The following is a 13816-nucleotide window of genomic DNA, read 5'->3' as shown; positions in this document are numbered from 1 at the left end:
ATGTCTCAAGAGTAAGAATGCACATTAACTATCGATGTCCACCCATTAATTTCAGTTCGTAAAGGCAAAAGCACATTCCCACAAGCCAAATGAAAACTACGGGGTCCACTCCATGTATTACTAATTGTAAGAACCTTCCTTGTTAAGAAGAGAAAAAGATACATGCAAGAATACATTATGCCTTAGCATAGTACAAGTATTGATTATGTTTTATGAAGACGAATATACCTGCAAATATACATTGTTTAACTAAAGAATGGCCAACACAATTGCTTAAAAGCTATGTGACTAGAGTAAAATTGCCACACCATTTAATGTCTTCCATTTGTTTCAGAGAAAGAAAATATTGTTTCTACAATATTCCTTTTAGACTAATTACTTGGTGATGATTGACTGTATTAATTTGATGAAGGTGGATTTAAAGAAGATCATATTTCATAATTCAAATGAAATAGATTTCAACAGGAATGCAAATTTACATAGAGGAAAGTGCCACATGATCTTCCATAATTTCCTCGTGTGGTCTCAATCCAACAAAGTTTATTCCTAGTAGTAGTTCGTGGCCTTCTTCTCTATTGGATCCACAAATAAGGAATTAGGGTTTAGGGAATAGACTATTTACAATGCTAAACAAATACAATATCAATTAGTAGACACACAACAAGTCCCAAAACAAGTCCATGACTATGGCATACATAGTGAAGTCAAGTCTTTCTTTGGAGATTTGTTCATGTGCAATGAGGCTCCTCATCACATCCTTTGTACTGTCATACATGAAAAGTTGTAGAAAATGAAGCCGACGTTTTCTCTTGTCATACTTGATCACGGATATGTTACCTTAACAGGCATTGAATCGGATGCCGACTTTCGAGAGCTTAGATGCCGACATGAGATTGGAAGGCTGGCAACCTTTCTTCTTGCTCTTTTTTCTCTTCGTAGGAATGTTGGGAAATTGTTCGGATGATCATTGTGTGCACGAAACATATAGACAATCCATTAGATGGTTAGACTCAATCACTTTTCTTTTTTGGAATGTAGATTTGTGTTTAGCCTCCATGATCTCTTTTTCCATGTAGTCTTTCCATTGATATTGGTTGCTCAATGGGAAAGTTATGCATATAGTACGGGTGGGACTATACGAATGTAAATCTTGTGCCATTTGTTTCCCATGGGAGGCCTTATGAACCACCATCTTCTTCTTGACACAAACTTGACACTTTCTTCACACAATACACTAGGTAGGTGATGGGAGGCTCCTAATCTAGCTAGTATTTAGTTCTGAGATATGATGTTGGATCATGAATTAGAGTTTGGAGTCATCTCAAGTATTTTTTTGTTGCTTTGTTTGCGTATGGGGGGTGCCTTATCTTGTATTATTAAAAAACAAAGGTAAAAACCTTGAAGTATCCAAAAGTTTATTTTACAGCTTCAAATTGTTTGAGATAAAACATATCTATCTATGAGTAGGTGGGTACCTTGTATTATTAAAAAACAAAGGGAAAAAAACTTGTAAGAAGGTAGTTGGGTAGAGGGATGTAAATAGAGCCATTTTTTACATAAAAAAACATTGATGAAGTTGGATTTAAAGAAGATCATATTTCATAATTCAAATGAAATAGATTTCAACAGGAATGCAAATTTACATAAAGGAAAGTGCCACATGATCTTCCATAATTTCCTCGCGTGGTCTCAATCCAACAAAGTTTATTCCTAGTAGTAGTTCATGGCCTTCTTCTCTATTGGATCCACAAATAAGGAATTAGGGTTTAGGGAATAGACAATTTACAATGCTAAACAAATACAATATCGATTAGTAGACACACAACAAGTCCCAAAACGAGTCCATGACTATGGCATACATAGTGAAGTCAAGTCATTCTTTGGAGATCTGTTCATGTGCAATGAGGCTCCTCATCACATCCTTTGTAGTGTCATACATGAAAAGTTGTAGAAAATGAAGCCGGCGTTTTCTCTTGTCATACTTGATCACTGATATGTTACCTTAACAGGCATTGAATCGGATGCCGACTTTCGAGAGCTTTGATGCCGACATGAGATTGGAAGGCTGGCAACCTTTCTTCTTGCTCTTTTTCCTCTCCGTAGGAATGTTGGGAAATTGTTCGGATGATCATTGTGTGCACGAAACATATAGACAATCCATTAGATGGTTAGACTCAATCACTTTTCTTTTTTGGAATGTAGATTTGTGTTTAGCCTCCATGATCTCTTTTTCCATGTAGTCTTTCCATTGATATTGGTTGCTCAATGGGAAAGTTATGCATATAGTACGGGTGGGACTATACGAATGTAAATCTTGTGCCATTTGTTTCCCATGGGAGGCCTTATGAACCACCATCTTCTTCTTTGTTTTCATCTTCTTCTTGACACAAACTTGACACTTTCTTCACACAATACACTAGGTAGGTGATGGGAGGCTCCTAATCTAGCTAGTATTTAGTTCTGAGATATGATGTTGGATCATGAAGTAGAGTTTGGAGTTATCTCAAGTATTTTTTTGTTGCTTTGTTTGCGTATGGGGGGTGCCTTATCTTGTATTATTAAAAAACAAAGGTAAAAACCTTGAAGTATCCAAAAGTTTATTTTACAGCTTCAAATTGTTTGAGATAAAACGTATCTATCTATGAGTAGGTGGGTACCTTGTATTATTAAAAAACAAAGGGAAAAAAACTTGTAAGAAGGTTGTTGGGTAGAGGGATGTAAATAGAGCCATTTTTTACATCAGAAAACATTGAATCATCTTAGTACATCGTGTTGACACATCTTTTCAGATAGTGTGGAAGCATTATGATGATGTGGTACTACGTTCAAAAGTAATGTGGTATTCCTACTATTGGACAAAAAGATATTTGTATTGTGAACTTCAGTGTGACCACATTGTGGGGATTGGTCTCACCTACAAGATTAATAAAGGTTGATTAGGATGTTCAACATTGTGTGCAATCATGGTCCAAAAGTTCTAATAAATATCATGGTTAATCCTATTGAGCAATCCATGCATTAACTAAACTTCTTCCACTCTTAATTTCTTAGAGTGATTTTCTTTCCTCTATGTAGATTATAGTTTTTATTTGAAGCATATGCCCAATTTCCCCTAAAGTAGTGATGTTATCGAATAGCTATGCGATGTCATGGCTAGATAATGAATTATTTGCGTGACAATATGCCTTTTAAAATTTATTGGTGATGAATGATTGATCATTAATAATAATAATGTGATGATGAATTAAAAACAATAGCAATTTTCATAATCAAATGGCCTACATTATAAGACAAACACACATGTTGGAGGAAAATACCTCATAATATTTTACAATTAGCCCGTATGCCTTCAATCCAACGGATTTGGTTCTAATATCGAATGAGCTTCTCTACTAGAACAAGGGATCAGGATTAGGATATTTAAATCTAGGTAGCAATGCCATCAATCCAATAGGTTTGATTCTAACATCCAATGAGCTTCTCTACTGGAATAAGGGATCAAGATTAGGATATTTCAACCTAAAATTGTAAACACTGTCTGCACTAATGAAAGGGTGAGAAGTATCACCGCAGCCATGGCCGACATCCATAACCATGGTCGGGAACAGAACTTTGCGCAAAACTCCACATACAAGACGCGCCAATGGTTCCTGTAGTGTTCCATTATCTCTTTGATCATGCTTTCGAATTCTTTCGGATACGACCCCTCGGAGATGTTGATGCACATCTCATTCCACATCTGGACCAACCTCTCGTCACTCCCGAGGTGATTCTCTAAGACTTTGGCACGAGTCAAGACGGCGATATCTTCTTGTGTGTCAATGAGTGAGTCCATGATCATGGCATATCCATAAACCATACCTCTGTCATCTTCTCTGGAAATTTGTTCATGTGCAAGAATGTTCCTCAACTTATCCTCTGTGCCGTCGTACACGACAAGCCGTGGAAGATAAAGCTGACTTTTTCTCTTGTCGTACTTGATCACTGATGTGTTACCTTCACAAGCCATGAACCGGATGCCTGCTTTCTTGAGCTCAGATGCCGTCTGGAGGCGGTCACCGTGCTTCTTCCTCTTTTGCCATCCCTGGTTTAACCAGGTGCAGAATTTAGAGGGTCCAGATGTCGTTGCCGGAAGGCAATCAAGCACCAGATTCTTGATCTTTTTGCAACCCGGTACGAAGTTCGGGAGTTGCACGCATCCTCCTTGATTCGTAGAGTTTTGCGCCTCCCTTGAATGTTCAGTTGATTCTTTTTGTATGCAGGAAACATATAAGCAATCGAGTAGATGCTCGCAGGCGAGAAAATTCACATTTTGTTGCTTACACTTCTGTTCTGTTTCATTACTCTCGACTGGAAACTTGCTGCGGAGGAATGGATCGTTTACCCAAACAAAATAATCCAAGCATTTCAGGAGTTCAGTCTCTGTGAAGTCGGGTGATTCGTTTGGGATGTTTATAATTTCCTTTAGAAATGACATGGGAATCTGGTTGCCTATCAGCAGCAAATCCCTCCATATTTGGGATATTGTAATTCTATTATCGATGAAGGTGTACATGTATCCACTCTTCTTCTTTTCTTGGGAGGGAGGGCAATCCTGGCTCAAGAACAGAAAGAATTCGTGAATGAAGATGGTATCAACAGTGACTAGAAGTCTGAGGGACTCAAAGTTGTAAGCCGGGCTGAGGCCGAAATAGATGTTGCTGAGTTCCTTGGGGTCTTGAGGGATGAGCGTTTTCATGAACTCTTCCATATTTAATATCTGATGTCTGTCCATGAATTTGTTCACACATAGGGCCTTGCATCTGTCCATAGGGGAAGGCTCGAGGTTTTGATACAGTGGACCGATGGTCAGGATCCGCGGGCAATATGAGTGTGGCTTCACCTCGAACAGTGCACGCGGGACAAATCCGATCAATTTAGCTTTTCGGAACGTAGATATGTTGGCAGCCATACTATTATCATGCATAGGAGCAGCCTTAACAATCTCTTTCTCCATGTAGACTTTCCATTCTTCTGGTTGTCGATTGAGTTGATGAAGTTGCTCGATGGGGAAGTTATGGATAGTAGGGATGAGATGATATGAATGTGAATATTGTGCCATTTGTTTCCCATGGAAGGCATTATTCTTCATCTTCTTCTTCTTCTTTTGTTGTAGTTGTTACATAAACTTGATACTTGCTTCAGTGGAGTTTGCTTTAGGGAGTAGATAGTTCTTAGGTATGTTGGATCATTCATAAACAATTTCTTGGTCTTCATTGGGGCTTAAAGAGTTTGAAGAAGTCTTCAAATTTGTTCTTCGTTAGCATGTGAAGTGTAGGGTACCCCATGTTTGTGTATGATTAAAAAGAGACAAACGCCTTGAAGTATCTTAACTTATCTTGGGCATTTCTTGAAATGATCATCATTTTTTACCATTTCGCTAAATTACATTGGACAATTCTCTTGCACTCACAAGTATGTCATATTTGCAAGCACAATAATAAAAAGTACTGATAAATATATAGTCAAGTAGGTAGGGAGGTACTCAAGATGTGACATGTAACCTAGGGGACTAAAGTTGAGCATCTTTCAAGTAGCGTATATAATAATAGGAAGGGGAGAAAGAGAAAAAGGAGGGGTGATTGACTAAGCATATTTGATAGAAAAGAAAAACTTTTGGGGTGTCAATAAAAAGTTTTTGGAATCTAATTAACACACTTAAAGGAGTCCATTGAAAACATGTTACATACCTACACATGCAAGTGCAGCAATGAGCTATAATGTTGATAATGCCAAAGTTAAAAATGCTGACATGTGGTCTTTGAAAGTTATCTATGGAGCTACCAATAATATTAGTCGATCCTCTCAAGTCAAATATGTCATGAGGGTTGTGTGTGGAGCCCACAATCATATTAGTCAATCGTATCAAGTTAAATATGTCATGAGAGCTATGTGTAGAGCCCACAAGCATACTAGTCAAACATGTCAAGTCAAATATGTTGTAATGGTTGTGTGTGGAGCCGAGAATCATGTTAGTCTATCATTGCTAAGGAGTTCCATCGGCATGGATTATGGAGGTGCACTCATCAAATAAGTATTAGATATCAACAATTCTAGTGTTCAAACACTAGACGATTTATCTTAAGTGCAATATCAAATCGGAGCTTTGGATCAAAACTAGCATGATTACCCTATGTTTTCATAAGCACATAAAAACTTTCGGTTACAATGATACCTTTAAGACTTGATTTACTTCTATTGCTTCATCGTCCACAATTATAAGCTGGATTAGTTTATAAATCATGAAATTAACATAAAAAATGCCAAAATAAATTGTGGAAGAAAATAAAATGGAGTCCCAAATCGATAAAGAAAACTCAAAAGTTGATTGTTTTGAGCGTCCTTATTTTTGCACTAGGGGTACTCAAGTGGTTATGGTAATTACCTATAATCGAAAAGATGATTTGCAATAATGAAAATATGACCAGTAGAAATGCAGCCAGGGCTTTAATCCACAGCCATGGTTGAGAGAAATACTTGGCATGAAACTCCACATACAAGTAATGCCAATGGGTTGTAACACAAGTGTTCCCTCACAGCTTTGAACAACTTGTTGCTAGGGATCGGCAATAGCTTGGCTCAAGCCTAAACCATTTAGCTAAAACGGTTTAAAACGGCTTAGCAGCTTAGTGGCTCAGCTCAGCTCGGTTTAGGCTTGAGCTTGACTAAACGGTTTGAGCTCGGTTCGGCTTGGATTGAGCCTTGCCAAACCAGTTAAGCCGTTTATGTGGTTTACTAGTTAGGTTAGAGAAAAACTTCAAAGTTAGAAATTAGTTAGAAACTTGAGAGAGGGAGGGAGGGAGGGATGGAGGGAGACTACATAGACGAGGAGAGAGAGAGAGAGAGAGAGAGAGACTAGACAGATGAGAGAGAGAAACTAAAATGGCTTAGCTCGGCTCGGTTTAGGTTTGAGCTTGACTAAACGGTTTGAGCTCGGTTCGGCTTGGCTTGAGCCTTGCCAAACTGGATCAAACCAATTAAGTCGTTTATGTTGTTTACAAAATGTTAGGTTAGAGAAAGACTTGGAAGTTAGAAATTAGTAACTAGAAACTTGAGAGAGAGAGAGAGAGAGAGAGAGAGAGACTACACAGACGAGGAGAGAGAGAGAGAGAGGAATAGAGAGAGAGGAAGAGGGAGCCCAGATGGATGTAGCTCAATTGGTAAGGTTGCCCAATGGAGACCAGGTGGTCATGGGTTCAACCCCTACATTCCACAATGGCATCTAGTGAAATAAGTGATATATATATAGTGTAATAGAGAGGTGAGAAAATTGGGTTTTGAACCCAAGATGTGTAGTGCCTAGTAGTGTAAAATGACTTACTATTAGGGTAAGCTAATTACGATAAATAAATAAAAGAGAGGAAGAGGGAGGGAGACTACACAAGCGAAAGAGAGACTACATAGATGAGGAGAGGGAGGGAGCTTGTATACTACATAGTGGATCGTGTGTGTGTGTGAGAGAGAGAAAGAGGGACGAAGGTAGGGGGTTTCCCAAACCGGTTTAGGAATCAGTTCGGTTTGGTTCAGTTCAGGTTTGAGAACCCCAAAACGGTTTAGGCTTAACCGTTGCCGATCCCTAGAGACTACATAGTGGCTCGTGAGAAAGAAAGAAAGAAAGAAAGATACACATAGGAGAGAGAGGAGGGAGCTTGTATACTACATAGTGGCTCGTGAGAAAGAAAGAAAGAAAGAAAGATATATTAACGTCTTCTAAGGCCAAATTTGGCCCATGAGACAATTGGTTTACAACAAAAGAGTATTTATCCAGTCATCATAACTAAAATAAAATTAAGTAAAAATAGAACTTAAACTAAAAGAGTTCTAGTAGTGTACAATATGAAGTATACTCTAAAGTGACTATACACTAAGCCTAATTTTATTTCCACCCAAGCCTCTCGAAAAGAAGTGGGGGGTCAAAGGGTCTTGATGTGGGTTCCAATGTAGAGAGTGCCCTAGCCATGGCTTCTAGGCGGTGTAGCTCACGTTCCCTTATTTTCAATATTGTTTCCACAGCACGTCGAGTTGCTTTGAAACCCGACACCCGAGGACGTCTGGTTCTTCTCTAGTTTTCTGCCTCATCAATGGAAAGGCCGAGTGGTGCAAGTGTGTCGGCATTCGTTGTCTCCTCATGTTCCTGAAAAACTTCATTTGTTACATGTTCGTGATCATTAGCAACATTATTGTCAACATTATGTAACTTATTCTCTCTGTGTTGTTTTAGCTCTAGAATGTATTTGCCTAATTTCTTTATATCTAGAGTATCTAATAGTTTGGGGAGGGTGGGAGACGAACCAAGTATGTCTTGGTATTTTGCCCTTATCTCGGCATAGGTTGGACACTTGCATGTAAAGTGGTACTCATCCTCTATCTCTATGTGACATAACCTACATATCCTTTCCTCCCTAGGGACTCCACTAGTACGGCCATTCTCAATCTCAAGTTGGTGAGATGATATTCTAAGTTGTCCAATGGCTGTCAGGAATAGTACTAAAACAGAGATGGAATTAGTACTAAGAAGAGTAGTACTATTAGTACTAAGAGGACGGGACTGCGTAAGATTCCCGAGAGAGAGGAAGTGAGAAGAGGAGAGAGAGAGAGAGAGGGAAATAGGATGATGACAGCAGCTCTTATATTATATGAAAGATAAGTACAAATCGACTAAGAGGCTTAAGACTGGTGTTGAACCAATTTGGTTCAACATAATGCTTAGTGCCTTCTTTTATAGTGTTCTCAGGAATAATCCTGAAGCTTCTAGAATGTTCCAGAGAAATCTGGAATATACATTACTTTCTTATAATAAAACATAAATGAAAATAATATTCTATGAATTACAATAGATGGTGAGATGGTTAAGAGCTCGACCCATATACCATAAGGTCATGGGCTCGAGTCTTGCCATCTCATGACACTATCTCCCCCTTAAAGACGACGAGTGGAACGAGTCAGCGCTACTTGCGGACCGGGTTTGTCCGGATACTTTCGGTGGAAATCAGCAAGAAGATCTTGTGCATTGGCAACATTCTCGACGGGTTCCCAAGTACGTTCGCTCGGACTATAACCGAGCCAATCGACCAAGTAATAGAGTTTGTTGCGAACAAGTTTGGAATCGAGGATGGCAGCAACTTCATACTCCGGGCCGGCGTCCAACTCCAGTGGGGGCGGCGGTGGTGTCACACGATCGGGAATGGTGTTTGCTTTATAAGGTTCAAGAAGAGAACAATGGAAAACCGGATGTATCTGAAGCTGCGGAGGGAGATCAAGGCGGAAGGTGACATCATTAATCTTCCCCGTAATACGGAAAGGACCGAGTCGTCGATAATCCAACTTGTCGCACGGTCGAGTAGTCTTGATGTGACGACGTAAGAGCCATACTCGATCTCCGATGGCAAAAGAGGAGGGAATCCGATGACGATCCGCATAAGTCTTCTGTGTGTGTTGAGCATGACGAAGGTGAGTAGAGAGATCCATCTGGATCTTGCGTAGCCTCTCCAAATGATCCTCGGCACGAGGGTTGGTAGGTAGCTCCGGAGTGTCGATCACCGACCAGCGAGGATGGAAACCGGTATAAGCGAAAAATGGGGAGACCCGAGTCGAGGAGTGAATAGCATTATTATACGCAAACTCCGCAAAGTGGAGAATCTCGACCCAATCGTCCTGTTGATAACTCAGGAAACACCGGAGATATTGCTCCAGCGTTTGGTTTGTTCGTTCCGCCTGTCCGTCGGTTTGAGGATGGTAGCCGGAGGAGAGGTTGCAGGAGACCTTGAGCATCTTGAAGAGATGCTGCCAAAATTTGGAGACAAATTGCGGGCCTCGGTCACTGATAATACTGTCTGGGAGGCCATGATGCCGAAAAACCTCACGCATAACAAGAGCGGCGGTTTCCTCGCTAGTGATGGCTTTAGTACATGGCACAAAATGTGCCATCTTCGTATATCGATCGACGACGGTTAGGATAGCATCGAACCCTTTCGAGACCGGCAGATCTGTGATAAAATCAAGACAAATAGACTGCCATGGCTTACTTGGAATTGGTAAAGGTTCCAACAAGCCATATGGATGGTGTCGTGGCATCTTTGCTCGGCAGCAAGCATCACAGGTCCGAACGTAGTCGTCGACAAAACGGCGCATGTGGGGCCACCAAAAAGATCGCTGCACTAGCTCCAACGTCTTAGTACTACCGAAATGTCCCGCCGTATGGGTGTCGTGACAATGTTGGACAATTTGAAGGCGACAGGAGCAATCGGGGACATATACGCGCTTTTTAAAGAATAACAAACCATCATGATATTCGAATTGTCGGTAGTCAATACCTGGTTGTTGAGACTGAGAACAGGATGCCCGAGAAGTATCAATGTGCGCCAGGATGTCTTGAGCAAAACTATCCGTCTTCAAGGTTGCACGTATGTCATCGGTAATCCGTGAATCCATCGGGGTATGAAAAATCCGCGTCGTGTGCAATCGTGTTGGTCCCAAGATTACTTGCTTTTGATTATCAAATGTTGCTTCACCAGGACGAGGTGCAAGATATGAACGTCGTGATAGTGCATCTGCTTTTCCTTGCTGCTTCCCCGGTCGATATGTGATTTTGAAGTCGAAACGCGTGAGGAATTGCGCCCACCGAGCTTGCCGTCGATTTAGTACGCGAGCGTTCTGAAAATAAGCAAGATTTTTATGATCGCTGAAGACAATGATCTGATGTGGAGAGCCCTCTAAGAAATGCCGCCATTGTACAAATGAATCCACGATGGCTAATAACTCCTTGTCATGTATTTCGTAGTTGATTTCTGCGACATCGAATTTGCGCGAATGGAAAGCCACCGGATGCAACTCTTCTTTATCACCTTGTTGAGAAAGGATGCTACCGAGGGCGAAATCTGATGCGTCGGCCTCCATGATGAATGGTTTGCTTGTATCCACATGAGCTAGAATCGGTGCTGATGTAAAGGCTTTCTTAAGATGCCGAAAAGCCATATCTGCTTCAATGGACCAAAGAAATGCTTGGCCCTTCTTCGTAAGTTGTGTGAGAGGTAAAATAATCTTCGAGTAATCCTGTATAAACTTACGGTAGAAGTTAGCAAAACCTAGAAAACATTGCACATCTCGTACCGACCGTGGAATTTGCCACTCTAGTACAGTTTGGATCTTAGCTGGATCCATGGCGATGCCCTTTGAGGAGATGACGTAGCCTAGAAATTCCACTTGCTTGCAGTCAAAGCTACATTTTTCTAGCTTGGCATAAAGACCATTCTCGCGGAGTCGCTTTAGTACTAATAGTACATGAGAGTCGTGCTCTTCCTGGGTCTTCGAATAAATCAACAGATCATCCAGATAAATGATCAAGCAAATATCCAAGAGGTCTCTGAATATATCATTTGCCATGTGTTGGAAGACTGCGGGTGCATTGGTTAGGCCAAACGGCATAACAGTATACTCAAAATGCCCATACCGCGTGCGAAAAGCGGTCTTCCACTCATCTCCCGGTCGGATCCGCACGAGATTATACGCTCCGCGTAGGTCGATTTTAGTAAATAACTTGGCACCATTAACTCGCTCTAAAAGACTTGATATAAGAGGAAGTGCATACCTATTCCGGATGGTGACTTTATTTAATCCGCGGTAATCAACGACAAGACGAAGTGAGCCATCTTTCTTCTTGACAAAGAAGATGGGTGCACCGGCCGGAGATTTCGAATGACGGATGAACCCGCTTGCCAAGTTCTCCTCTATGTAGGCTCGAAGGACTTCTAACTCGGTGGGTGACAAGTTGTAAATTGGTCCCCATGGTGGCTCGGTTCCTGGTTGTAAATCGATGGGACAGTCATAGGGACGGTGATGAGGAAGGGTACCGGCTTTTACCTTGTCAAATACATCGGCATAAGGATGATATTTTGCCGGAAGTTGTACTGAGGAGTCCTTAATAGTGCTGGAAGGATGTACTGATATGGAAAATAGGAACATTGCCTCCTTGGGTCCTTCTTCGCGTAGTTGATGGAGTGAAATGGTCGAAACTCGGCGAGTTGATTCTTGGGGTGGTCGATATCGGACTTCTCTTGTTCTCCAATCTATGGCTGGATTATGTAACTCAAGCCAAGGTAATCCTAGGACAATGGGATGCTCTGGACTACTAATTATATTAAATGATATTATACACACAAAACTACCTAGGACAACTTGAATGGGTTCTGATTCTTCTACAATATTCCCGGAAGCAATGGGACGACCATCAATGACCACTACAGATGCGGGACAAGGAAGTTTTCTTAAGGATATCTGAGAAGCTTGGGCAAAATTTCGATCCATGAAACAGGAATTAGCTCCGGAATCTAAAAGTGCTAGGACGGGTACTGGGGGAGTACTTTTAGTACTAACAATGACTTGGGCTAGGAACACATTGCTAACTTGCTTGGAAGGAATGGAACCACTAATGGGCTGTACAGATCTAGGGCTACTGTCCAACCAAATGGCTCCTATTTTGGCTGGACTCAATCGTTTAACTCTTCATCTAATTGACTAAGGATTTCAAATTTATTTGAGATACTTGGGCTATTAGTACTATGAATACTATCTGACACTCTATTAGTACTATTACTACTATCAGACACTCCGAAGGGAAGAATTGACTCAGGTTTAGTACAGGCGACAATTTGATTTACCTGTCTTCTTGGCCTATGGGGACAATTGATGGCGATATGTCCTGGTCCACCGCAATAAAGGCATAATCGATTGGCACGTCGTCGTTGCTTTTCTTCTTCCGATAACGGGCCGCGTCGACGCATGGTATCGATCTCCATCGGTGTCGAAGTATTTGCTTGAGGTATGTCTCGTGCAAACGGTTTAGCCGCGACTGCGGCGTAGGTGGGCTCTGGCCTAGAGCGTGGTATCTGTAATTGACGTTCTGAACGCCGTTCAAAAAGGCGGTTGTCACATCGAACTGCTCGACTGATTGCCTCCGTAAGAGACTTTGGTTCTTCGGGGAAAGTTAGAAGTAGATCTTTGACATCGTTTCGCAAGCCATAGCGAAACTGCTCCATTAGTGCTTGATCATCCCAGGGTATATCTGAAGCAAGTAGGCGGAAATCCGCCGCGTAGGCAGAGGCTGGACGATCGCCTTGACGCAATCGCCGGATCTTGTTGATCGCCGTCCTGATGCTGTCGGTGTCTCCAAAGCAGGCTTTAAACTCACCAATAAAATCTTCAAAGTTATTAAGCAAGGGCGATTGTTTTTCTAGAAGCGGAGCGAACCATGCCAAGGCTGAGCCGCTAAGTAGCGTGCCTATTAGGCCGACTCGAGATGCATCAGTGGGATATCGGGAAGGATGCATCTGGATGACTAAGCGTACCTGATTAAGGAATCCCCGAAATTGCGAACGCGTTCCATCAAATTTCACAGGAAGTCCAATCTTGGGCTCTTTATGAAATCCTTGGGGACTGGATCCTTGTTGTTGCAACGCTGCTTCGAGTTGTTGTACCCGTAACGCTAACTCCCCATGTTGTTGTTGCGTTTGTTGTTTTTCTAGAGCGATTTGTTGCAGATCCCCTATCAGCCGTTGGTTTTCTTGTTCCAAGGCAACAAACTTTTCTTTTAGGCACTGTAGCTCGGAGAAAACGGATTGGTATTCTTGGGCGCTAACAGTAGCCATAGTATAGGGGAAAGGGTAGGAGGATGAGGGAGAGTGACAAGTAGGCTAGAGGGACAAATTGGTTCAAACTGTCAGGAATAGTACTAAAACAGAGATGGAATTAGTACTAAGAAGAGTAGTACTATTAGTACTAA

At 41.4% G+C, this 13816-nt stretch overlaps 3 protein-coding genes across 4 annotated transcripts in view; all 3 read right to left on the bottom strand.

The window, feature by feature from the left end:
* Positions 1-13816, bottom strand: part of LOC147865825 (putative UPF0481 protein At3g02645) — an 81653-nt gene that overhangs the window by 57183 nt on the left and 10654 nt on the right. The gene's annotated exons all lie outside the window — the stretch shown is intronic.
* The window catches only part of LOC147865823 (putative UPF0481 protein At3g02645), a 39609-nt gene continuing 29121 nt past the window's right edge, over positions 3329-13816 (bottom strand). The window contains exon 4 of one of the 2 annotated variants that reach the window (XM_087316190.1): positions 3329-3870. In XM_087316190.1, the coding sequence (XP_087172316.1) occupies positions 3515-3870 (356 nt within the window). In that variant the 3' untranslated portion in view covers positions 3329-3514. The remainder of the gene's footprint in view (positions 3871-13816) is intronic. The other variant, XM_087316187.1, reaches the window with a different exon arrangement.
* On the bottom strand, positions 3875-5224 carry LOC147865826 (putative UPF0481 protein At3g02645; the record flags this gene model as incomplete). The annotated part of the gene is made up of 1 exon (XM_087317499.1): positions 3875-5224. A coding segment is annotated over exon 1 (1257 nt), but the record flags the coding sequence as incomplete, so codon positions are not given.

This window comes from Azolla caroliniana, unplaced genomic scaffold (assembly GCF_043228905.1).
Source record: "Azolla caroliniana isolate FFs.n. ecotype wild unplaced genomic scaffold, voAzoCaro1.0.p SCAF_3, whole genome shotgun sequence".
NCBI classification, from domain to species: Eukaryota; Viridiplantae; Streptophyta; class Polypodiopsida; order Salviniales; family Salviniaceae; genus Azolla; species Azolla caroliniana.
Note: the sequence above shows the minus strand (reverse complement) of the source record. Positions and strands in the feature narration are given on the sequence as shown.